Source organism: Zingiber officinale, chromosome 8B, assembly GCF_018446385.1.
Source record: "Zingiber officinale cultivar Zhangliang chromosome 8B, Zo_v1.1, whole genome shotgun sequence".
NCBI lineage: Eukaryota > Viridiplantae > Streptophyta > Magnoliopsida > Zingiberales > Zingiberaceae > Zingiber > Zingiber officinale.
Window position 1 is genome coordinate 24,536,753 of NC_056001.1, and position 25,549 is coordinate 24,562,301.

General features: G+C 34.8%; 1 protein-coding gene across 2 annotated transcripts; it reads right to left on the reverse strand.

Annotated features, from left to right (window-relative positions):
- Nucleotides 1-391: 391 nt before the first annotated feature.
- LOC122015003 (importin beta-like SAD2) lies at nucleotides 392-19,263 on the reverse strand. 2 transcript variants are annotated; one of them, XM_042571599.1, is made up of 22 exons: nucleotides 19,010-19,263; nucleotides 15,774-15,909; nucleotides 15,606-15,693; nucleotides 14,610-14,765; nucleotides 11,029-11,191; nucleotides 10,760-10,944; nucleotides 10,510-10,683; nucleotides 9,333-9,478; nucleotides 9,094-9,217; nucleotides 8,835-9,012; nucleotides 8,232-8,391; nucleotides 7,599-7,640; nucleotides 7,315-7,433; nucleotides 7,051-7,249; nucleotides 5,900-6,031; nucleotides 5,206-5,309; nucleotides 4,880-5,059; nucleotides 2,386-2,525; nucleotides 2,184-2,323; nucleotides 1,724-1,884; nucleotides 1,083-1,203; nucleotides 392-988 (listed from the first exon to the last, which is right to left on the reverse strand). In XM_042571599.1, the coding sequence occupies exons 1-22, from the start codon at nucleotides 19,097-19,099 to the stop codon at nucleotides 837-839; spliced, it is 3,090 nt and encodes a 1,029-aa protein (XP_042427533.1). In that variant the 5' UTR covers nucleotides 19,100-19,263; the 3' UTR covers nucleotides 392-836. The 2 variants fall into 2 exon arrangements, with proteins under 2 accessions (XP_042427533.1, XP_042427532.1); XM_042571598.1 differs by having other exon boundaries at nucleotides 15,771-15,909.
- Between the last annotated feature and the right edge of the window lie 6,286 nt (nucleotides 19,264-25,549).

The following is a 25,549-nucleotide window of genomic DNA, read 5'->3' on the forward strand; positions in this document are numbered from 1 at the left end:
GCTAAATATCTAGTGCAAACTAAAAATCCTACTGAAGAAAAAAAATATATATTATGTTTAAATGGGAACTCGAATAACAGATGATATCACTGTGTTCCTCCATGCACTCAAACTTGCAAAACTCTTGATAGAAAAAGATGAGTTCACGACAAATCAGCCCTCCTGAACAATCATGGAGTTTTAGTAACTTCACTTGTTGGGGCTTGTGAAGAGTATAAATCACAGAAAAGCAAGCACCCGAACAAATCAAATTTGTTCACAAGAAAGATGGACAAGATATCTTGCACTGCACAGAAACAGAAAAACGGAACGGGACAAGGAAAAAAAAACATAAATTACAATAAAGATATCTTGCACTGCACAGAATCAGAAAAACGGAAACGGGACAAGGGAAAAAAAACATAAATTACAATAAACCCACCACTTAATTGGTGATCAATAACCAATAAAGAAAACTTTATTACCGTACTATATAACACAATGACTTGGACCTTTCCTAAACTAGCAGAATTCCCTCAAATAATGAACATACACTATACACTCTATGCTTGGAATGATGTGAAGATGCCAATTCTACCATAAATATCAGGACAAAACTTATCAAAGATAACAGAACATGTCCGACCATGTATCTGCTATCTTTTTCTCCTATATAATAGAAGCAAAAAAATTTAGCAGTCAAAATGCCATGACAATTATCCCTCCCACAGGTGATGGCACTTTGTACACTTCCCACCGAAAAGAACCAAGGACCAATTTGACCTTCGTCTACTAAAGGAATGATCACGACCAAGAGCAACTGGAAAAAATATCACTGTCGCATATCACCAACACCACTACTCTGATGATGCCTTTTCCAGCTTCTCCTTTTCAATCTCCACCTTTCTCTGTTCAGCATGTTGAGCAACGCCACTAGCAAGAGCCTGATAATGGAAGTCCAATGACCTGGTTAAGTTTTGAAACCTAGCAGGATTGCATTCTTGCACAGCTGTACACATTAATATCGATAATGTCAAATGCTAAAATACATAACCCATTGAGCAGCAATTGTTAAAAATGTGCCAAGTGAGATTTAATGCTACCTTGGATAGTATCGATGAAGAAAATAAAAGGGTCCACTTCATCTATTGGAGATTGCAACTCCTCATCATCACTGTAATCATCATCAGAGTCATCATCATTGTTTAGCTGGAATCCTCTTGCCTGATTTTGCAGAAACCAGTTAAACAGAGAAGCAACAATAAAAAAACAAAAGCCAAAACAGATGAAACCTCAGAAAGCCGAAAGAAGAAACAATATAACATGTAATCCTTTAGATTGCATATCCAAAAGAAATAGGAGATAACAAAATTAGCATTCAGATTGGGTAGGTTATGATATCAACTTTTCTTTCAGAACCTCCCTTGAGGGCAAGATAAGACAGGGCAAAGTTCAGAGCAGATCAAAATGCAATGTATTAGGTAAAGCATCAAAACGTTGTAATATGGAATAGATTATTTGTGAATCAATCATGAAAAAACAGAAGAGTTAGGCAGGGTGTGGAATAAAATCCTAGAGCTGCCCTGCCTCTCATTGGTTTCCTTTTTTTGCCTTTCATCCCTGCCCCATTCGTGTCAAAAGTTGAAGCAGGGCAATGCCAATCAGAACAGTTAGTGGAGATTAGCACTGCGCTGATGTCAATTAGGCATGCAAACAGATACAAGAAAAACAAGGGGGAAAAAACCTCTGCTGGCAGTTTTTGGAGCTTTTGACTATCATCTTCGTCCCCATCCTCCGCATCATCTCCCATTTCTTTGTCGGACTCATCCTCATCTTCATCATCGTCATGAAATCCATCCATATCATCATCATCATCGTCGTCAGCATCATCCTGCTTGTCAGCTTCTGCTCAACCATAGTGAGGAAAGTTAACCAAACAATCATGCCAATAATTCCATTACTAAAACACATGGTGTTTTAAAATGTGTTAATGAATATATATATGCCAATAATTCCATTACTAAAACACGTGTTTTAAAATGTGTTAATGAATATATATATAAGGCTAAAAAGATGATAAGGTAAAAGAAGTTCTATAAAAGAAAATCTACAGCTATGAAACCATAAGAAATTCAACCATTGTTGAACAAATAAATGATTAGAAGAGAGGGTAAAAGTATGATGTGGCAGCTTTCATGCCTTACCAGCAATTTGATCTTTGTAAGAAACAAGAAGATCGAGTGTTGCTTTGAAGACACGTTCAAATGCTTCTCCCGGCAACTGATCAGCCGGAAGACCCAGAACTGAAGTCAATCCTAAACAGCAAACCTTTTTATCATGTTCCCTGCAGTTAAAAGTAGATAATTAGTAACTGGACTGATCAACCAGAATAAAATGATTTCAAACCTTCTAAAATTGGCACGCAAACCACTCTTCTTCACTTCCTGTAGCATCTGGAACCAGAGATTGAAAACCTCAACAGCGACCCCAAGCTTATGTAGTAGCCCAAGAGTCAACGCGGGATTGTAATAAAATGCATCTGCAATCTGCAAAGTTACAAGTTGCAGCTGAATGCAAATTTGATCACAATATCAAAACTTACTAGTGAACAATAGAAATATCACACAAAATATGTTCAGGAAGTACTAGACGAGAGGAGATTAGGAAGACAATAAATGTATCACTTCATATAAAGCTAGGAAAAAATGATAAACAAAATAATTATTCAAGTTGCTCGACCCCAGCATCAAAGTCAAGCTAGTCAGTCAAAAGTCAAGCTGAGGTATAAGTCAAAGAGGTCGGCTTGGGTCAAGGTAGACCCGAACTGAAGTCCGACAACACCAGCCCAATCAAGCTCGACCCCATCCAGTTAGGTATCACCTGCCTCTCCAGACTCCCCAAGATTGGTCTCACCCGACATCTCTAGACTCCTCCAGGTCAGTTTCACCCGACTTCTCCAAACTCCTCTAGCTCGATTTCACCCAGCCACGCCCAGCAGGATTAGGTCTCTCCAAAGGTGAAAGGAGAACGTGGGTGTCATGATAAGCAGAGAATGTGGGGTGACTGGGGCATGGGTATCGGAGTGAGGGTTTACATAGCAACCCCCGACTCGAACGTGGGAGAAGGTATAAAAGGAAGCCCGCTTCAGCGGGCCCAGGTACACACATATACACATCCAAATTTTACTTCTTTCCAAGGTTTTTCCTAGCCATCCTTCTCCTAACTTGAGCGTCGGAGTGGTCGCGCCAAGCTCACCCTCGACCCCCTATTCTAACCTCTTGCTGGAAGCTCAGGAGTTTTCATCACCGATTCATCAGGGCATCTCTCCACGGCAATTGCTCTCCGATGACTCACCTAGAAGTGGTTTCGGACAAGAACAACATTGATAAAACCAAGATTTAAAATACCATTCCATAGTCAAAATAGTAAATTGTGGCACAATGTTCTGCTTACGCTCTACATGCTTTAGCATGCATTAAAGTGTGTCAAGATGAATTTAGATAAATTGTGCACTTGTACTCCTTTATACTCTTCCAATAAGTTTATTTAAAAAAAAAATCCAATAGATTTAGATAATCAATTGAATTAAAATTTTCTTATACTATAAGCTTACTTATTCATATCTAAACACTTTGACATTGTCAAAGAATGCCAAAAGAAATTGTTTTACTCATGAAATGCTCTTTCGCTCAGATTCTGCTTTAAATAAGACTATTAATTAGATGGTTGAATTAAAAATAATTTTTTACTCATTTTTCTTCAATATATATCAAAATGAATACATATAATTTTTACTTCAATTTTGCTTGATGTGTTCGAAGCATGTTAAGGGTTAGCACAGAAGAATTGATATTCACCGGCATGAGCAGCATCAAGGAATTATTCATGTCCATCGATATCAGGTTTCAGGTTTCAGGTTTCAGTAATTTGCTAAGATTATACATTTTGTCTATGTTTTTTACACAACAAGAGATTTCAAACGTGGTGTAACAAACTGTCATAACAACTTTGAAACCCAAGTCCCAACACTTAACATTGAAAAGAGCATTGTGGATATGTTGTATTTCACATTACATGGCCAAATATGCAAAGCCATCTTTTGCTTTATTCTTCAATTAGCTCATCTAAACCAAACTACTTTACAATCTATAACCAAGTTGATACTAGGAATAGACAAGATGTGAAGTAGATAATTCTGTAAACAACAAAATCAATAGAAAGGAAAACATTCTTTAAAAATAAAAAGGAGGCAAAGTGTAAAGGAAAAATTCATGGTTTATTAAAGAGACGACACATTTGAAGGATGGTTGGTGAAAGCTCATAAATATTTGACATGATTTGAACTTAAAATATATGATAGGTCTATACTATTTGAGTTTTTTTGAAATCCTAATGATAATTTAAATTATGTAACTGAGATACAACAAATGTTGAATAAATTTATGTGCTGGCTACATATGCATCTGCCATCCACATATGCACTGACAAAACTTCACAACATGTTCTGTGCATACACTATAAAAGTATGCAAAATATACATTTGCTAGAGATTAACTACAGCCTATATTTTGTTGTGCTTCGGTAGATACCAGAACGTAGATGAAGATTCTTATGGTAACTAGAAAATAAACTTTTTAACCTATGAACTCTACAAAGTTTTTTTAAATGAATGCAAATAAGCTTTTACACACTGCAATAAACTTCACAGAAATTAAATTGGAAATGTGCATAGAACGTTCTGAAAATCATGTATCTGTATTTAGATAGTGGTGCTTTACTATATGAAGACTCACACTCCTGTATTCATTACATGTGCAAAACTTTCATAACCAAACAAATGAACGATAAGTCAGAAACTATGTTGGGGATAAGAAAATACCATCAATATTGAATTTCTTACCACTGCAATCAAAAGGCACTTTAAATAAGGCCTCTCTGCTCGACGTAATCGTTCAATGGTGATCCTTAAATAAGGTTCAACCCAGTGATCTACTTGTCCTTTACAATTCTGAAATACAACTTCAATTAGCTTAGGAACAGGCTCAATATCAGCATCATCAATGTTCGGGTCTGACATTATCTGCATCGAATCACACCATGTTTCTTGCTATTAACTTATGAAAAAAATATAATAGTCCCAACTTTACAACTATTTCTCCAAGTCGAGTCAACCTAAAATAATGTAGAATATTAAAAAATGTCTTTTCTTTGAAGTGCTTAACTTACAGATGAAAGAGTTTTCCACAAACTTTGCTGGTAGTCAGGGTCTTTGCATGTAAGGAAATGTGATGTACCCCTGGATATGAACTTGTCCAACGGAACAAGAATATCTTCAAGAAAATAGCACCAATGAGTTCCATTGCAAAACATCATGGTGTGGGAAGTATAAAATTATTTGCAATGAAAATGTAAGCAATGATATCATGTAAAGATTAGAATATATGAGAATATTTTTATAAAAAATTCATTAAAGATAAAAGAAAGGAAACTAAGATAATAATTGACAACTATATCAGTTTCCTATAAGGAATCGTTACAGGAAAGAAAGAGTTCCCTTATGAAATAAGGTAAAAGAGAATTTGCATATTAACTTACGTTTCATTACTATAAACATCCGTGCAAATCCTTAACTACAAGCATTTATTCTACTCATGTAGAAGCCAAAATCAATACAAGTACAGAACTCAAAGATGCCCATTAAAATTTATATTTAAGAGAAAAGGCATGGATCTACATGCTATATTCATTATGGATGTTTGGAAGACTATTAAAATTGTAGACATGCATGAATAATAAATGACAAAGATAACAAAAGATAAAGTCAGGTGTGACATGCTAAATTAAACTTGGTGCTAACATGCATAAGACTGCTTTAAAGAACAAGGCTCATAAGTGACTTGATGAGAAACCAAAGACTTACTATCAAAGAAATCTATAGCCCAATCGCTAAGTGCATCCATAATTAAAGGCCAAAGGCTCCACATCTCCAATGAAATTGTTGGTGAGTAAAATGTCAGATACAAGACTATGTCCAGAACTTCTTCGAATACATCTGCAAGAAACAAAGTCTAAATGCAGCAAAGAAAGCAACAAAGCCACTAGAAGATCTTCAAGCTTGTCAAAATGTTTAGTTTCTAAGATCAAAAGTTAAGAGAAGTATTATCACATTGAAATCAGGTAATTAAATAGAAAATTAAAGAAAACCTCTGTTTAAATTTTTTGGGTTTCTCTCCCTTCCACTATCCTGTTTTAGGGGTGCAGGAAAATTTAGAAATACACCTAAAATTTAAGACAATTCAAAATCCTCATTGCCATACAATTTGCAGTATGCAACTTGGAGAAATGTCAAATCATCTCTGCACTCAAAATCTATCTTCAAAAACTAGAAATGTTCAAATACCAAGTTTATTAAGAAACTATTGCTCAGTTCAAGACTAAGTCTAAAACATATTAACAACGATTTTCAACACCTACCAACTCAGATGTGAGAACCAAATACTATAATGGCAATAGATCTTCCTGAATAAGTCCTAACTTGCTACTAGAAAAATTCAAATTCCAAAAATATCTCCTAAGATATCACTGATGAGGTTAAGAGGCATGTTTATAGAATGTAGAGGGCAACCTCTTCATAAAAACAAAAAATAAATAACTATGTGCCTTGGAGCACAACTATGTCCTCAGGTAAACTTCTAGATTAAGTAGGTTCATTTCTTGAACTAAAGCTTCAACTACAGTGATAAGTTGCATGTCAGTATTTTATTACCATACATAATGGTTAGAAATGTATGGATCCACAATAGTTCTGGAGTTTAACAATCAGCATTGTATGCGGATGAGAAAAATTCAAATGAGAAATCAGTTGTAATTTGTATTATATGAACTAAAATCGTCTTTCTAAGGACCTACAGAGGGTGTTATGCCACATCTATCATTCTCTATAGCTCTATCTCTTCTCTCTCACACACAAACACACATTCTACAAAGATTTAGTCTGTTGACAACATTTAGTCTGTTGATCACATGTTTAACGGATACCAACTAGAATGTACAGTAAAAGAAAATAGCTACCTTGTCCATCTGTAGTCAACATTTTCTGCAGTATAGGCAATACAGTAGGCTCAATTTGAACAAAGAGATGGGGAAGCCTGTTAACAGATTCAAGAATTGTGCTTATGGCACGTAAGCATCCGACAGCTGCTAAAGCACCAGAGTCATCAGCATCATCGTCTGATTCAGATGAGTTAAGGCACCTCCAGAATGCAGAAGCCTACGAGAAAAGATGTGACATAAAACATGTAGGAAGACATTGTTGATGATATGCAATCAAATTACCAAATTCTGACATAACCCAAAAGCATAGGGTGCCATCTCTTCACCAAATCTGTCGACGATGGTCTCAAGAGTTAAAACAAGGTCCTCATTTTCAACTTCATTCATAAGTTTAAAGAACTCTGCAGAGATGAAATTGCTTTTACTGATTGTAAATATCATAGACTAGAGTATAATATTACAGTGATGAACAATATATAAAGAGAGAGGTAAAGGGTAATACAGCTAGGATGAATAATCCAAAATAAGTTTTCTTATATATATATATATAGATAGCAGGAACATACCATCAAGTAACTGAGGGAGAATCGAACGTATCTCATTAAGATCTGTAGGATAAACAAAACAATCAGGCAACTAGTTTCCCTTACAAGACACAAACACTAAGGCCCTGTTTACTGGGGGACGACCGAAAAACTAGGAAGATAGAAGATAGAGGATAAACAGAGAAATGGAGAAGTAAAAAATCCCTAATCTTGTTCACATGGGAAGATAGCAAGATGGGAAAAGTTCTATACATAATTTTTCTGAACATATCCTTCTTCCCAACTTCTAGCTTCCTCCCTCTCTTCCTTACCAGTATTCCTCTCTGGCAGTCTGGCTCCTTGCCACACCTCCTCAAGGCTTTGCTCAGAACTTGGCTTGCCACCGCCTAGAATCAATCGTCATATGCCGCTCACAATATAACTATTGATTGGCACTAAAAAGAGATCACAGAACAGTAACTGCCTTTGGCTCACAGGTGACCTCTCCATGTTCAAGGAAGCTGGCAGATAACAAGCAATAGAGGATGCTCCTTGAGATTCTTTACAACCTTGACAGCTCACAAGTCTCGTCTAAACTTACCCTCTTCTTCCTAGATTTCTCTCCAAGTAAATAGGGCCTTAATGTCAAGTAAACATCATATTTAAGAAACTAACCTACGCATGCCTCAACAAAAGCACGCAAAGCAAAGACTGAATCAACACGAACAGGAAGCTCTGGATCTTTAAAGCCAGCGATAACACAATGAAACACTCTGCGGAAAATGTTCTGATCTGAGAAGTTGATATTGGCATATTGCCCTGCAACCCATGCTGCCTGATAGACCATAATTTGGAACATCAAAGTAACCAGTCAATAAAATGGAAGCTTGGTAGAGATTAGAAAGAAAATACTGTGAAATCTCAGATAACTTGGATTTATTTAACCAAAACCAAACATTAATGTATCCAAGAAATAATAAGTGAGACACTAGAATGCTCGAAGGTAGAAAAAAAATACTGTCACCTGAACCAGCATATCATAAAACCAGAACTAGCATTATATAAAGGGAAGATATCTAGCAAAAAGAAGTGGGATAAGCTGCAACATAAAGAAGTTCTATTTCTAGCATCAAATGAATCCTGGGGACGATGAATTATGAACTTCTATACAGTGAAAAAATGAAATAAACTACACCGTTCCATCAAAGTAATGTAAAACAAAAGTGGAAAAATTCTACAGATTTGATTATGTTAGACATGATGTTTTAGAAAAGCAACCTTTGCTCGTAGATGACCAATAGGACTTGTGAATTCTGGGAGAACGTGTTGCATTAACAGACACTCTAATTCTGATTTGTAAGGCTCTGTTTTCTTAAGCTTATCACACAATGTTCCAATTGCTAGAAGAGCACCATCTTTCTGACGAAATGGTTTAAATTCCACAGCTTCATCATATCTGGTCCTCATAATCATGTTCAAATGAATATTTCCTTTTAATATAACTTAAATTAAATAAAAGGTCTATAAGAAAATGTACCTCCTGAAAACATCCACAATGAATTGAATGAACTTCTGAAAGTTTGCCTTCCCACGCTTTCTCATTAATTCACTGACGAAGTCCATGGCTGCAGTTCGTGGACTGTACAAATCTTCTATTATATCTGTACAACAGAAAAAAAAAAAAAGTATTTTCACATTCTTATCTCATGGTATGAAAGTTTAGAATGAGGCACTTTTGATACCCTCATTTATTAGTAAAACAGTCTAAAAACTCACCATATCCCTTCCTGACATATTCATGTGGATCTTCAGACCACAATTTCTGATCATCGTCATTGAAACACATTAGTGGAAAAACTATCTCAAAGAGAACAATGTCGAGCTGGGGTTGAAGCAGCTGGTACATACTATTCTTTGGAATACTGCACAAAACATAGGAAAAAAAGGAAATCATTGCTAATTGGCATCATGGGTTGGTGAACTTTTATAAGATGACTAAGAGGAGATTAAAAATTGTTTTAAAAAAGGCAACAAAAAGAGAATTGCGAAAATTATAATTAGCAGAAGCAGCAAGAGAATAATAATTTACAACTTAAAAATAGTGGAAATGGCATGCACATCATAACTTGAATATTGGAGGAGAGAATGTTCATATTACCGAAACAAATTTGAGTTCTTGATCTGAGTGAATAAACAGGACACAATTAAAGGAATAAAAGCAACAAATTCTAGTAATCATACTAGTTAGCCATTGATTTACATTTTTTGTACCACCAAAAAAAAATGTAAGAACCTTGTATTTATTTTTCACTACTAGTTTCTTGCACCATTTCAACTGAATGTTTTTCTTTGGTGGAAGTACCAACTCTGAAAACCAAGAGAGAATAGAATACAAGTCAAACTATAGTTTAGCATTCCTCTCCAGTAAATTGTGATTGAACTTGAAAAACAAATGGACTATACACTACTTTCAGCATTAATTTTGTACAGACTAATGACAAACTAAACTAAAAGTTGAAAGTACTTGACTAGCAAAAAAAAATCAAAATAAAAAAGAAGAAACAAGAGGTAAGATACTAAAATGGATATAGCACATGAAACATATTGAAAGCATGCACAGGTTAAGATTTTGATACTCTATTTCATTATGATAAGGATGAAGAGATTCTTCCTTTTTCCATACTGAATTTACTTAGAGGCATTAAAAAAACAGAACTCTTAATTAGAAATGCTACGAATAAGAAAGAAAAGATGAAATAAAAAATAATGGAGGAGCATAGAGGCCTGATAATATATCTGAAAAAGAGTATGAAAACCATGAAAAGTTGCAAGATGTTGATGCAGCCCAAAAAATGAATTGAAGAAAAATAATGAGCCTTAGGAGATCGTCTAATACAGGCACAAGATATATGTCTAAAAGTACATAAGAAACTCTATTTTGAGGAATAACAACCTGCTGCCAAGATATTGAAGTAAAAGATTAATAACTCTATCTGGTAAATACTCTCCTATACGAACAGCATTAAGCATCTGTAGATAACATCCCAAAATTCTTCCTGCATAGTTCTTTTGAAACATTTGTGCAAATGCTTTGCTTTCTGGCCTCTGAAGCTTCACATCCCCAAACCTGTAAGTTCTAAGCACGAGTTAATTAAGAACAAGAAATAACAAGACAAATTTTTCACAAATCTAAGAAAACCAACCGAGTGTATAAACGATTTAGTATATGAATTGTCCACTTTTTGACTTTCCACCATCCCCAAGATTTTCTGACTTCTGGATCTGTCAGCTGGCCTTCCAAAGGAACAGGTCTTTCCAAAATGTTCAAGAATAGAATCATCCATGATCCAAACACACTGGGATCAAACAGTTGCCTTGGGATTTCAAGCTGAAAGCATTCCATGCCAACAGAGAAAATGAAATCACATTTTAGACATGCAAAAGAAACTAAAATATAAATATTTGGACTTACATATATGGATGACCAGAATATTTTGCATATGAGCTTGATTAAATCTGCTACTTCAATTGTAGGGTTAACAACTTGAACAAGTTTGCTAAATACATTTAGTAAAAGAGGAAATGTCTCTTCTATTATGAGATAAAGTGGTGTCCTCTCTTCGTCAGATTTGAACCTAGAAAGAAAGCAGAAATGGTAGAAATTAATATACAACAGATTGAAGACGCAGATGCACCAGAAAAAAAAATCATAAAACAAGCCAAAAGCAAAATTTTCAAACACCACAATTTGTTTTTAGTTAAATTAAAAGTAATTTTAAAAATTAAAATATTTGAATATGTATTACATAAAATTATACAATTAAGTGGTGGGAAAGTAATGATTTGAATAATTAAAACTACGTATATCTCAATTTTAAATACTTCTTTAATTAACAATCATAAATGATATTTTAGTAAAGGAATTAAATAATTATTTATCTATATTATATAGTAATTAAACTTTGAGTAAATTGAAAAAATAGATATTAAAGTAAATTCAATAAAAGAAATTGTAAATATGAGTGAAAGATCAAGCAACATGGTAAAAAGAAAGTATAATGATCTGTAAGAGTGAATGAATGCATTATGCATTCAGATTCAGCAAAATGAGCCATGACAACATGATATGAATGCTTCAAAAATTATTTCCATACATAGATAAATTATACTGTAAAATAAATTATACTGTATATATATATATATATAACGGTTTGATATGTTGGGCGCCCATGGTGTCTGCCCAACACAACACACCTATATATATATATATATATATACACACACACACACACACACATCTGCCCGTGCATGACTCCATGGACAACTGAGTGAACCGGAGAACTCAACTCACTTCCGAACGTCCCAAGTTCACTCAGTCGCCCAGGGAGTCGCAACACGGACAACTATACTTGCTAAAATCACACACACACACACACACACACACACACACACACACACACATGGGCGACTCAGATGATTTAGGGAGCCCAGCAATGAGTCAAGACATCCGAAAATGATCAGAGTGCCCCGACTCATCTGAGTCGACCACGGTGGGTGTGCAGGATATCACACACACAAGAATGTTAATCTACACACCTCATGTTGCACACCTTGGGAGCACCAAGTGTATTTTTTTTCTTTATTTTTTTAGAGCTTAGGGTTTAGGTTATAGTATTTAAGCTAAAGAAATTTTTAAAAAAATTACACATGGTGCTCACAAGGTGTGGACCATGAGGTGTGCAGGCTAGCAAAACCTATATATATATATATCACAAAAAAAAATATCTGAACATGTACATATTTAAATGATAGGTATCGGTGGACCTAATTATTCTAATAATGTATTTAAAATGCTTAAATGGCAACCACAACAGAGGTGATTATTTGAAGTGGTGCTATAAGCAACGAATAGGTAGTTCATTACAACAAATGCATAGGTGGCAACATGAGAGAAAGGCCATTAAAATGAACTTAAATATCATAATAGTTTTCACAATTGATAAATAAGTAGATACTATATATATATCTCCAAAAAATATTTGAAGATGTACATATTTAATTGATAGGTGTCAATGGACCTAATTGTTCTAATAATGTATTTAAAATGATTAAATGGCAACCACAAGTGATTATTTGAAGTGTGCTATAAGCAATGGATAGGTAGTTCATTACAACAAATGCATAGGTAGCAACATGAGACAAAGGTGACCATTAAGATGAGCTTAAATATACTAATAGTTTTCACAGTTGATAAATAAGTAGATACTATTTTATAATAAATTAATATATAATTAATTGTAATAAAGTCTTAATCATGGATTTAAATTTAGTGTCATGGAGGTTGGCACAGGTGGAATTTACCGTTCCACCGACTGACGACACCAACACCAGCATCGCAACCACGAAGCTAACACGAACTCGCGATTGCTTCAGAAGGTCGCGGAGGGTGTTGACGGTTCAAAACCATCGGTTTGACAATTCGAAACCGCCGATTCGATGGTTCGGAACCGCCGGTTCGATGGTTCGGAACCGCTAGTTCGATGGTTCATCACAACTCAAGATTATTATATTAAAAAAATATATAATTATAAATTCATAAAATCATTTGTCATCATGATTATTAAGAATAATCATATAGCAAAAGAAAACTACTAATCAGTTATTAAATAATTAACTAACACATGAAATCATTTGCTGATATACGATTATAAATTAACTAACAAATGAATAAATGTCTCTTTTACTCTTCTTCCCATTATTAAAAATAACAATATAACAAAAAAACTATTGAATAGTTATTAAATAATTAACTAACATATAAAAACATTAATAGTTGTAGTCTGATAAGGATACTCGATGCTCATCTAGGAGACCAGGTTCTAGTCTCAACACCAACAATTTTTTTTAAAAATAAAAATCATCGAACAGGTTAAAGGACCCCTAAACATTTAACCGCCAATTACAATTCAAGCTTGTAACCCAGGTCAACGGGTAACAGGCTTGTTTACATAGAATTGAGCCCGGGCAAGATCCGATTAGGATCGGACCCAGGTAGGTCTATGTTGCAACCCCCGTAGCAGCCTCTACAAGACGCAATATTTTTATTATTATTTTTTATTTTAAGGGATAATTTTAAAAATTCATAAACTAATTTAAAATTTTTAATATATGTTCAAAAGTGAGTGTGAATTTACAATAATCTAAATTTTTTTCAAAATATAATTTTAAATATTTTAAACAAATTTTTTTTAAAAAAATCCAAATTCATTTTAAAAATAATTTAAGACCTTTAAATAAATTTCATAATCATCTTTCAAATAATTTTATAATTTTAGATTTAGTTTTGAATTTTGAGAATTATTTATTTTTTAAAAAATAATTTGTATAAGAATTACTTTTATATCTTTTAAATATTTTTAAAAATTAATTATATATTTTAATAATTAAAAATAATTTTTAAATTTATCTACTATAAAAATTTAATAAGTATCAAACATCTTATGAGAAAATATCAAAATATGACAACATTTGAAACATCAATAGTGAGCATATATAATAATCAAATATTAATAAAATTAATTTTAAATTTATATATATATATATATATATATATATATATATATATATATATATATATATATATTAAAAAAGTACTGAAACCATATCAATACAAGTACAATACGGTACCAAAACCACATCATTCCAATTTAGAATCAGAACTCCGACACAACTCAAAATTTTAAACCTCGGTCTTAATGTCCTTTTTCGTATATAATAATGTGTTTAAATAATTGAGTAGCAATAATAAGGTGGGTGGCTGTTACAAGTGTGTTGATTGATAGGTAGTTAGGTACTTGATTACAGATATTTAACTACACATAAATTTCGACTTCTGAAATGGTTCCGAAAACAACTACATCAGTGCCAAAGAGAAAATATAACCTCAGCATAAGCATAAACAGAATAAAATAAATTATTTTTCTTCAAGGAGAAAGAAATTGTATTTCTTTTTAATATTTGTAAAGTCACCAAGTAAATATGTAGCATACTCACTCATATTTTCTAGCAAGCAACCGTAGGACATATAATGCTCCAAGTATTTGTTGATCTTGCAACAACAAATTGCATTTTACCCAATGGAGAAGAGTTGGCCACTTTTCTGGATATTCGGCTATGATAACTGTTTTGATGCATTCTCCAAGTTGAGCTCTATTTATTTCAACAAAAATATTAGAGGAACCAACAATACAGTGCAATTACCATCATAAGTTGCAGTATCAGGCATTTGATGCACAAAGCTAAAGATACATGTCTTGAAGGCATCACTTACTAAAGATTCAAGTGCTTGTGAATGTACTAAAAATGCTCATAAATTTAAATCTGCACAAGAAATTGACTGCACAAGTAGCTTATGATTTATTTAATTTCAAGAACTAATGGTATACCCTTGTACTTTGAAAGACAAACTATAAGAAATGGATGAGGAAACATGTTGCTAAAAAACAAATGAGTTACAAGTTCTGACAGTCATATAGCTAAATAGAATATATTAATACAAGTACAATAATTTTAGTTCATTGCATCAACAAACATGACACATATATTTTATGACTTGACATAACCCAACATCTTATCTTGAACTCAGCTAAGAAGATAAATTTTCATTAATCAAAATCATACGAAGGTATGATAAAACCCACATAATTGCTCTTATTTAATTTGAAATGAATAGTTTATCACCAAGGTTATTGTGGCAGATTATCGATGATGTTTGTCAATAAAACAGAATCAAGTAGATTAAAAGTGCAAATAGGAAAAACATCACAAAGTTTGACAAAACTCAGCTAAAAACTTAATCTCAATTTAAACCCCATGTAAACATATGTGAAAACTGTCTGCAGTCAAATGAAAATTCAAAGATAATTTAATCAAAATTTTAATTTGCATTGAAACATATGGTGTCAATAAGCAAGCAAGATAGCAGGAGCAAGTCAAAATATATGAAGTCGACACAGGTGGAAATCTATATTACATAATCTATTAATGTACCTAAGCAGTGGCGGAACCTGGACAATAAAACCAAGAATATTCTCACGAACCATGTTCTTGTCACTCTCTGATACTTTATGAGGTTCACCTAAACCAAACTAACAGCTGTCATTTTATTGTTCTAAAATGATGAAACAAGTCGGAAGACACAAGTCATGTTACTACTACCGGGCCCATGAGGTGACCAATACTTCGCCACAAAGTTTTTGAAATGTATGCTGGCAACTTGTCGTACACCCATATCACAGGTACCATCTACTATAATCAGCAACAGTCTTACTAGATGTTGTGGTGTGTGCTGGAACTGCATAAGACAAGGGCTCACATAGTCAAAAAGATGCAAGATTTCACAAAAATAGTTCCTAATACATTTTCACAGATACAAATACCAAACATTTAAATCCAATATAATGAAAAAGGTTGAGAAGAAAATAAACTGTGACCGTGTCAGTATGATCTGAAATTAGCTTCTCATTAAAGAAGCAAATACAATGTGCGAATATACTAAAATATAGAATTGCTGGCTTTTACTAAAAGAGACAAACAACTAGACTAAACTCTCACTAAAATATCAAGAAATTGTAATTAACTAATTTTATATAAAACAAAATCTAAGAGCCATAAATTGTAATATGCACTAGAAGAAATTAGAGAAGGTGTGGATGAGCCAAAGCCAAACTGAGAAAAGATGTAAACAGATAATTCAAACCCGGCCACATCGTTGACAGTTCACCAACTAATGTCTAAGAGAGGAATTTATACAAATGCCTACTGAAAATGTTGTAGGCTGGTGATGAAGAAAACATGCATGCAATCGATGACAACGAAAACCATTTCAAAACATGATTATTATTTCCATCATTGAACAGAACACTACTAATACAAAATTTGAGTAAATCCAACCATATATTTTTTTCCAGTTACATCCACCTTGTATGATAACTTGGTCCCAAAAGCAGGGATATATCTTGCAAATGAAGTCAAATACTCACCTAGGTTCATAGTTATTAAAAACACTCGCCTAGGCGCCTATGCGCAAGTCACAGCCAGGTGAGCCTCTTGCGCCTATGCACCTTGTGAGAGGAAGAAATCAGTCTTGAGGAAACGGATGAAGATTCAACTATACAAATCTGATAATGATATGATTGAGAAAGATGATGAAGATTTTGATGATTTAGATATTTGAAGTTTTTTTTAAAATTTGAATTATATGCATAACGAATTTATTTGCTGATGAATTGTATATGTACATTATTGTTTAATATTTTATAGACAATAATTTTGTTATTCAAATATTTTCGCAGACATTCCCTATATATACACGCCTCAAGCCCCATAGCACCTATGCGCTTTTGTGCACCTCACGCCTTAAATAATTATGCGTGGGTTTGCATGACAGGAAAATATATATATAATGTGGGCTAACCTTATTTTTCCATTACTTTTAACAATACCAATTAGAGTCCTTTTGGTGCATCTAGTAGCAACATAAATAAAATTGCAAATGAGTCACCAAATTCCCTTCAGGATTCAGATGACTTTAATATGTGTTGTAATTTAGATGCCAGGATGGATTAAGAAAATTATTATTGCCTATAGAGAATACATCCAACAAGGATTGCATTATCCACAACATAAACCAGACAAAGATGAAAGTGAAAAATAGTAAGACACATGACAAATATTTGGAATATAATTGTCCTTTGTCAAAAGATGTTTGTCACTGTAGCATAGATTATCTCGTCTTATCATCTGCCAACTACATATAACAGCTCACGTATACTAATACTTTACATTTAAATATATTCTGTGCATCCATAAAAACATTGGATAGAACATGATAATGCATAAGAAGACCTAAAATATACTTAAGCATATAATTTTGTCAACACCAAGGCTTGAAGTTCCAGTGGTCAGTGCCAATTGATGCAGACACATGGATACACACATATCAGGCATGCCAACCTAGGAAAGGAATCTCAAGGGTATGGAGAAGAAACTGGAGAAAAAACCCGTTCCAGATGTGTATTGCATTTTCCCTTATTGTATTTTTCTATGTGCAAGAGTAAAAGGAGAAATTTCAACCATGCCAACTGGTAAGTCATGGTACTGTAATCAATGGTCAACACATATTATCAAGCATCAAGATAGAAACTAAAGCTTATACTTGAGGTTATAGAATAATGACTTCATTCTTGTGTGGATTAGTACCATGAGCAAGAACCGATAAATGTGCCCAAAAGAAGGGAAGAGAAGATAATGAGAGGGAATAGTTTGAGACTAAAAGTCGTTTGATTCATTTTTATATCTAATTCTCGTAACTTGGTTTCCTTAGTCTACAAGACTTGTGAAGCAAACCAATATAATAAATCAAGATCCACTATAAATAAATATTTCTAATACCCTAAGCTGTGATGATTGTCTTTATATTAAAAATAAGTACAATTGTATACGAATGTAATAACATTATACAATTATTTGTTTATCATTACTGCCAACGTGGAGCCTCATTAATGTGGCAAATAAGAATATAGGATTTACTAGTCAAGTCTCACCCTCTAGTGTGAATTCACAAACATAAAAACAAAAGACAGAACAAGTTCCACATGTATGTTAACATTCATGGCTTAGCTGAGATCGTAAGTGGATGGCAAATTTACCCAATGAGCGAAGGGTCGAATCCCAAGGCTGGCGAGGCGCAAATCCTTGCACCCCGGCACAACTCACCCACCCATCCATCTTACCTCTCAGTCACAGTGATTTACCGCCCTCATGTTGGTCCTGAGGCGAGCTGACGGGGGCGCTGGCCGCAAGTTTGCCCAATATCGCTTCACCTCCAGAAAACTAAAACGGTATCCAGGAACTAGGTTTCTGAGGTATGCACGCCTTGCATCAGCGTGAATGATAATAATATCAACATACTTTTGATAGTCCAAGGATAAAATGTCTAAAAGAAAATCTCAAAAACACGTTATTTTACTTAAAATAAAATCATTCAATTTTAGCTTAAACCAATTTAATCATTGGCATTTTAGCATGCAGTGTCTGTTGAACTAGCTCTCTGCCGTCTCTGGCATATGGAAACTGTTGAATATAGATTACACGAACTGAGAGCAGAAAAGCATCTTGAGGACAGGATTACGCCACCCCGTATGACCATAATTCAAGGGGGCAGGTCGATATCTGAATTAGATTTATATTGCATGATTAATCTAAATAACATCAGCAGAGCCCAAGGACAAAACTAGATCAAATTTTAATAACTCAAATGAGTACAAGCACATGATCATACAGTCACGACGGCTCAACAGTTGCACGTCCAATCAACTGTAGCAGGGGATCTCAATAGACAACCCCTAACCGGGAGAAAACCGTTCGAATAGCAGAGGAAGGAAACAATTCACCTGATTAAGACTCTCTTCGGCAACCTTGCGCTCCTCGGGGCTGGGGCTGAGCGCAGTCCGGAGGACGACAGTAAGGCTGGCGAGATCCATCGCGGCACGGAGGGAATCCAGAAGACCACGGATTCCTCGGCCACGAGAGATTCGGACGCCGGCGGCGCTAGGACGGCGAGAGGATATTGCCCCGAGAGAGAGAGAGAGAGAGAGGAGGAGGAGGGAGGACAAGCGCGAATCGGAATCGGACGAGTGAGTTTTAACTCTAGGGTTAGAGATAAATAATTGAGCGGGCCTCCAAGGCGGTTCGAACCGGGGCCGTAGGATTCAGTACAATATCACATAACTCGCATTCTCGAAGGACGATCATCCTGAGCCTCCGACGGGTTCACTACAAATAAACGGTCGATGTACAGATTGGGAAGCTAATAGTTGCACCTGACATTGAATAGGATCCCGACCGTGTGAGATGGTAAATGTCGCGCGCCCACATCGTAGCTTGGTCTCCGGTCCACGTGGCACGCGCCAATCGGGATCGCCGTAAAATCTACAAATATAAAAGATTTGTCTTTTTCAGACATAAAATCAGAAAAGTAAAAAAAAAAATCATAAACTGATAATAAAAAGTTACAAAAAGACTTTTTATTCTTTTTATTTTAAATATAAAAAAAATAATTAATGAAAGATGCACGTATTTAATAAAAAAATAACAAAGTGAGTATTTTGTTGTGAGAACATCAGAAACAGGACTCTAGTTATTAATGGAGTGACCAACTCATAATTCCCCGTTGGAGCTTTTTGGACCAGGAATAAATATTTTGTCATCGTCGTAAGGTGATAATTCATAAATACAAGAAAGGCACCGTGATTCTGCCACAGCATATGAATGTGATAAAATGATGAATACATTCATTTCTATTTCTGTTAATTCATCTCAAGATTAATATTAATATTAAAAAAAATGAAATCATAATGAATAAAAAGATAAGTGACACGTAGGATGAATTTACATAGATTATAGAAATTTATATCCTCTCAATCACAACATATGAATGTGAACTGTGCTATGACAATCAGAACATAAATAAGTATCAGTGAGACATGTACGTGAAAATGAGAAATTTAGGACCGGCACTAGGGGGGCCGCTAAGGTAGCGGATCTACCTTTATGAAAATGAGAAATTTATTTACATTCTTCCAATTAATTACGGAGAGTCGAACAGTTTGATCCTATAGTTAAATGAGAAATGATATATATCTCGAACCCCCATCTCGAATTCCCATCTCGACCCAAGTGATTTCCTGTGTGGACATTTCCACATCAGCATATCAAATTTTCTCTCCGCCACATTTCTCTCCGCCTCTGCTCCATTTCGAACTCTCATTTCTCTCCGCCTCTGCTCCATTTCGAACTCTCATTTCTCTCCGCCTCCCTAAACCCTAAATCTCTCCGCTCTCTGCCTCCCTAAACCCTAAATCTCTCCGCTCTCCGCCCCCATCCAAATCCCTCTCGTCGCTCTTCGCCCCATCCAACGCGATCTCGTCGCTCTTCGATCTCCGCTCTCCCCATCTCGAACGCTGCCAAGGCAACTGAAACCCCTTCACCCTAAATCTGTCCTGAATCCATGTATGAGGTATTACTTAGCTGATTTTACAATTTTGTGATTTCTTTTTGTCCAAATCAACTTTCTTCGATTTTGATCTTCATTTTCCTCGATGTTCTTCTGTTTAGTTGCTCGGCTCACCCCAGGGTAACTGTTGGGTTTGACTCTTCTTGCAAACAAGACTAGCCTGTGGCACAATACGCTACACCTTCCAAAGCAGGTAACTCTGATTGACTTGTGCCTGTGCTATCCACCTGTTTGTTTCCAGTTTCCACATCTTTACGTGGGATATGGTCGCGGTCAGTGGCTTGATTCTATCACGGTCAGTGGTTTGATTTTAGAATCGGTCCGGTCCATGATTATCTGATAGGATTACCAGGAACTTAGCAAATTTTTTAGACTTTTTTTGAGTATTGTGAGATTAGTTACTTCAATCTGCTCATTTGCTCACGGATGAGATTTAGTGATTCATGTTCAATTAATTACATCAGGGGGGCTGCTGTATCGGATGTGCCTAACACGATAAAGAGGAGTCTTTCATTTTATAGTTACTGTCACTTTACAGATAAACTAGAAGATCTAGGATTGAGTTGTCGGGGTTCTCCTTTGAATAAGACTCTTTTCCTTATTTGATTTCAACTCCCTCCTTTCTTTTATGGAAGAGAATTCCTTGCTAATTTCACTAGATACTTCACTTTTTGAATCTGTTTTCTATTTTTTTTAAATATGTAGGTGAATACTTACCTACCTTCTATTTTGAATAAATGTAGGTGAAAAATAGTCATGGAACAAGGAAAAAGTGATTCAAATGAGGTAAATGATAATAACGAGAATGTGCATCAAGACCTATCTCCGTCTAGTTTAAATAAAGTCATGATTCCTAAGATTGGAATGACTTTTTTATCTGAAGATGAAGTTCGTAATTTTTATAAATCCTATGCTCAGAATGTTGGTTTCGATATTTCCAAATTAGGTGGAAAGAAAGGAGATGATGGAAAGCAAAAATATTTTTGTTTTGGATGTGCCAAAAGTAGTAAAACAGTATCTCAAGCAAAAATGCTTTGTACCCTAGACCTTCTACTAAGACGAATTGCAAAGCTAAGATTAATGTTGTTATTCGGAATGATGATAACTTTGTGATAAGTAGTGTATCTCTTGAACATAATCATGTCTTGAGCCCGGGAAAGTCACAACATTTTAGATGTAATAAATTATTGTATTCAACTACAAAGAGGAAACTTGAATTAAATGATCAAACAGGAATAACTTTAAGTAAAAGTTTTCATTCATTGGTAGTTGAGGCTGGAGGCTATGAGAATTTGCCATTTGATGAGAGAAAGTGTAGGAATTTTATTTCGGAAGTTAGAAGGTTGAGGTTAGGGGATGGAGATGCTGAAGCCTTGAGTAATTATTTTTGCCGCATGCAAAGTCGGAACTCAAACTTCTTTTATGTGCTTGATTTAGATGAAGAGTCTCGAATAAGAAATGTTTTTTGGGCAGATGCAAGATGTAGGGCTGCATATGATTACTTTTCTGATGTCGTGACTTTCGATACAACTTATTTAACTAATAGTTATGACATGTCATTTGCTCCTTTTGTTGGGGTGAATCATCATGGTCAATCCATTTTGCTTGGATGTGGATTATTATCAAGCAAAGATTCAAAAACATTCATATGGTTGTTCAAATCTTGGCTGACATGTATGCTTGGACGTGCTCCAAAGGCCATAATCACAGACCAGTGTCGCGCCATGGCAATTGCTATTGAAGAGATATTTCCGAATTCTCATCATCGTTTGTGTCTTTGGTATATAATGAAAAAACTACCAGCAAAGTTTGGTGGTCATGCTCAATATAAAATGATAAAGAAGCAATTGAAGAATATTGTTTACAACTCGCTTACTGTTGATGAATGTGATGAGAGATGGATGACAATGATTGAGGATTTTAATTTGGAGAACAATGACTGGTTGAAATCTTTGTATGAACAACGGAATAAATGGATACCTGTGTACGTCAAAGATAAGTTTTGGGCAGGTATGTCCACATCTCAAAGGAGTGAAAGTGTGAATGCTTTTTTTGATGAATATGTTCATTCCAAAACTTCTTTGAAGCAATTTGTTGAACAGTATGATAATGCTCTGAAAAAGAAGATTGAAAAAGAAAAACATTTGGATTTTGGTTCATTTAATTCAATGATACCAGTAATTACTGATTATCCTATTGAAAGACAATTTCAAAATTTCTACACTAACAACTTATTTAAGTTATTCCAAGATGAGATAAGAGGATTGATGTTTTGCAATACCTCACTGGTGAGGCAAGAAGGGGTTGCTTTTATATTTGAAGTGGTAGAAACTTTGTTGGAAAAAAATGGAGACCCTATAAGAGATGCTTCCTTCAGGGTACACTATACAGAGTTAGATTGTCAAGTTAAGTGTCTATGCCATCTTTTTGAGTTTCGTGGAATTTTATGTAGGTATGTGATCTCTGTATTGATACGAATGAAGGTGATTGAGATTCCTATGAATTATATTATGGATCGATGGCGCAAATATATTAAGTGTGGGTTATCAAAGTATCACTAATATTTATGATGAATATGTTTGTGATGAAGAAAGGCATCGGTATAATATTCTCACTCCATTGATACAAGAGGTTCAACAACTTGGAGCAAATAATGATGACAGTTGTTCTATTTTGGTTAAAATCTTAAAAGATGCGAAGGAAAAATTGATTGCTATTCAGACAGATCATTCAAGGGTAGACCAACTGAAAGAAGCATCTACATCGAGTTCAAAAACAATACACTCTCCATTAAAAGTACGATCTCGAGGTCGTCCACCCACAAAGAGGAAACGATCTAAGATTGAACAAATTGTGAAGAAATCAGTTGCAAAGGCCAGAAAAAAGGTATGTTTTATTATGTTTTAAGCGATAGAGGATTATTGTTCGGTACCTATGAGATAACTTTTGTTTTATATACTTTGTTGTAGTCAAATATCTCTATTTACTATTTATAGGGTTCTTTGTTGGATACAATTTCAGGTGATTCATTCTGTGACAACCAGCCAATGAACATCATAATTGTTGGTTGCTACTCGGAAAACCTATAGGTTCCACTGTACAAAAATTTTGTACAAAGGTCTGAACCTTTTCCTAGCTACCATGTGTTCTTTTAAATTAAATTTTGGATCGCCTGCGGAACTTAACACGTTTGATCCAAAACTTAATCTATTTGTTCTTTTAGGTTTTGACTTGGATCTCCTGCGGAACTTAACACGTTCGACCCAAGTCTCCTTAAATTATTAATTCCATTAAATATTAATTTCCATAAAAGGTTCCCAGTACTGACGTGGCGAGACACATGGCCTTCTTGGATATGGGAGCAACCACCACCGACTAGACAAAACCTTTAATAGAAAGCTAATATTTAATTTCCTAAAATAACTTTAGGTTAACCAAAGAGAACAATCAAATCACAAGGAAAAAAAAAACAAAAGAACACAACTTCGAAAAAACATATTCGAAATTCTAGAACATAAGCCTCTTGTATTTGGTATTATTTCCATAAATAACTAGCATGATGCGGAAATAGAAATTACTAGTTATACCTTGTAGAAAAAAACCTCTTGATCTTCTACCGTATTCCTCTTCTAACCTCGGACGTTGTGTGGGCAACGATCAACCGAGATGAGAAACCACCAACCACCTTCTTCTCATCCAAGCAAGGTTCGGCCACAAAAGAAAAGCTTCACCAAGGAGAAAAACCAAAATACTAACCAAGCTCCAAGAGATACTAGCTTTCTCTCCTTCTTCTTCTTCTTCTCCAAGTAGTATCCGGCCACCACAAGAGCTCCAAGAAAGGGAGAGAGGTTCGGCCACCACAAGAGGAAGAGAGGGAGAGGATGGCCGGCCACACCAAGGAACAAGAGAGGGAGAGGAATAATAGATGTTGTGTCTCTTGAAGGCACCCTCACCCCTTCTTTTATATTCCTTGGCCTAGGCAAATTAGGAAATTTAATTACAATAAAATTTCCTTAATTTTCCTTGACATGAATTAATTGAGAAAAATAAAAAAAAAATTCCCAATTAACTTGAGATGGCCGGCCACATCATTGGAAAACAAAAGAGGACAAGTTTTAATCAACAATTAAAACTTCCTAATTTGTTTCCGGAAATTTTAAAAAATAAAATTTCTCTTTAAAATCTCTTCATGGTTGATAAAAGGAAATTTCTATAATTTTAATTTTATCAACATGTGAATAATTTTTAAGAAAAATAAAACATCTCTCAATCTACAAATAAGGAAAGAGATCTAATCTCTTTCTTTAATCTTTTGTAGATCTTTTACAAGAGAGATATTTTAATTTTAATTCTCTTTAAAATATATCTTCCACATAATAATAAAAATTAAAATTAAATTTCTTTTTTAATTTATTTTGGCCGGCCCTACTAGCTTGGGTTCAAGCTAGGGCTGGCCACCCAATTTTACCGACTCCTATTGGGTGGGTATAGAAGGTGGGTATAGGTGGGTATATAACTCTATAAATAAGAGGCTACGATAGGGACCGAGAGGAGGAATTGGTTTTGGTCTCCGATAAAATTAAGCATCCCGTGTTCGCCGAACACAACTTAATTTTATCAATGATAATTCATTCCACTAGAGAACTATCATTGAACTACCGCACCAATCCCAAATTACATTTTGGGCTCCTTCTTATTATGAGTGTGTTAGTCTCCCTGTGTTTAAGATATCGAATGTCCACTAATTAAGTGAGTTACGACAACTCATTTAATTAATGTCTAAGTCCAAGAGTAGTACCACTCAACCTTATCGTCATGTCGGACTAAGTCCACTGCGGGTTTAACATGACAATCCTTATGAGCTCCTCTTGGGGACATTATCAACCTAGTATCTCTAGGACACAGTTTCCTTCTATAA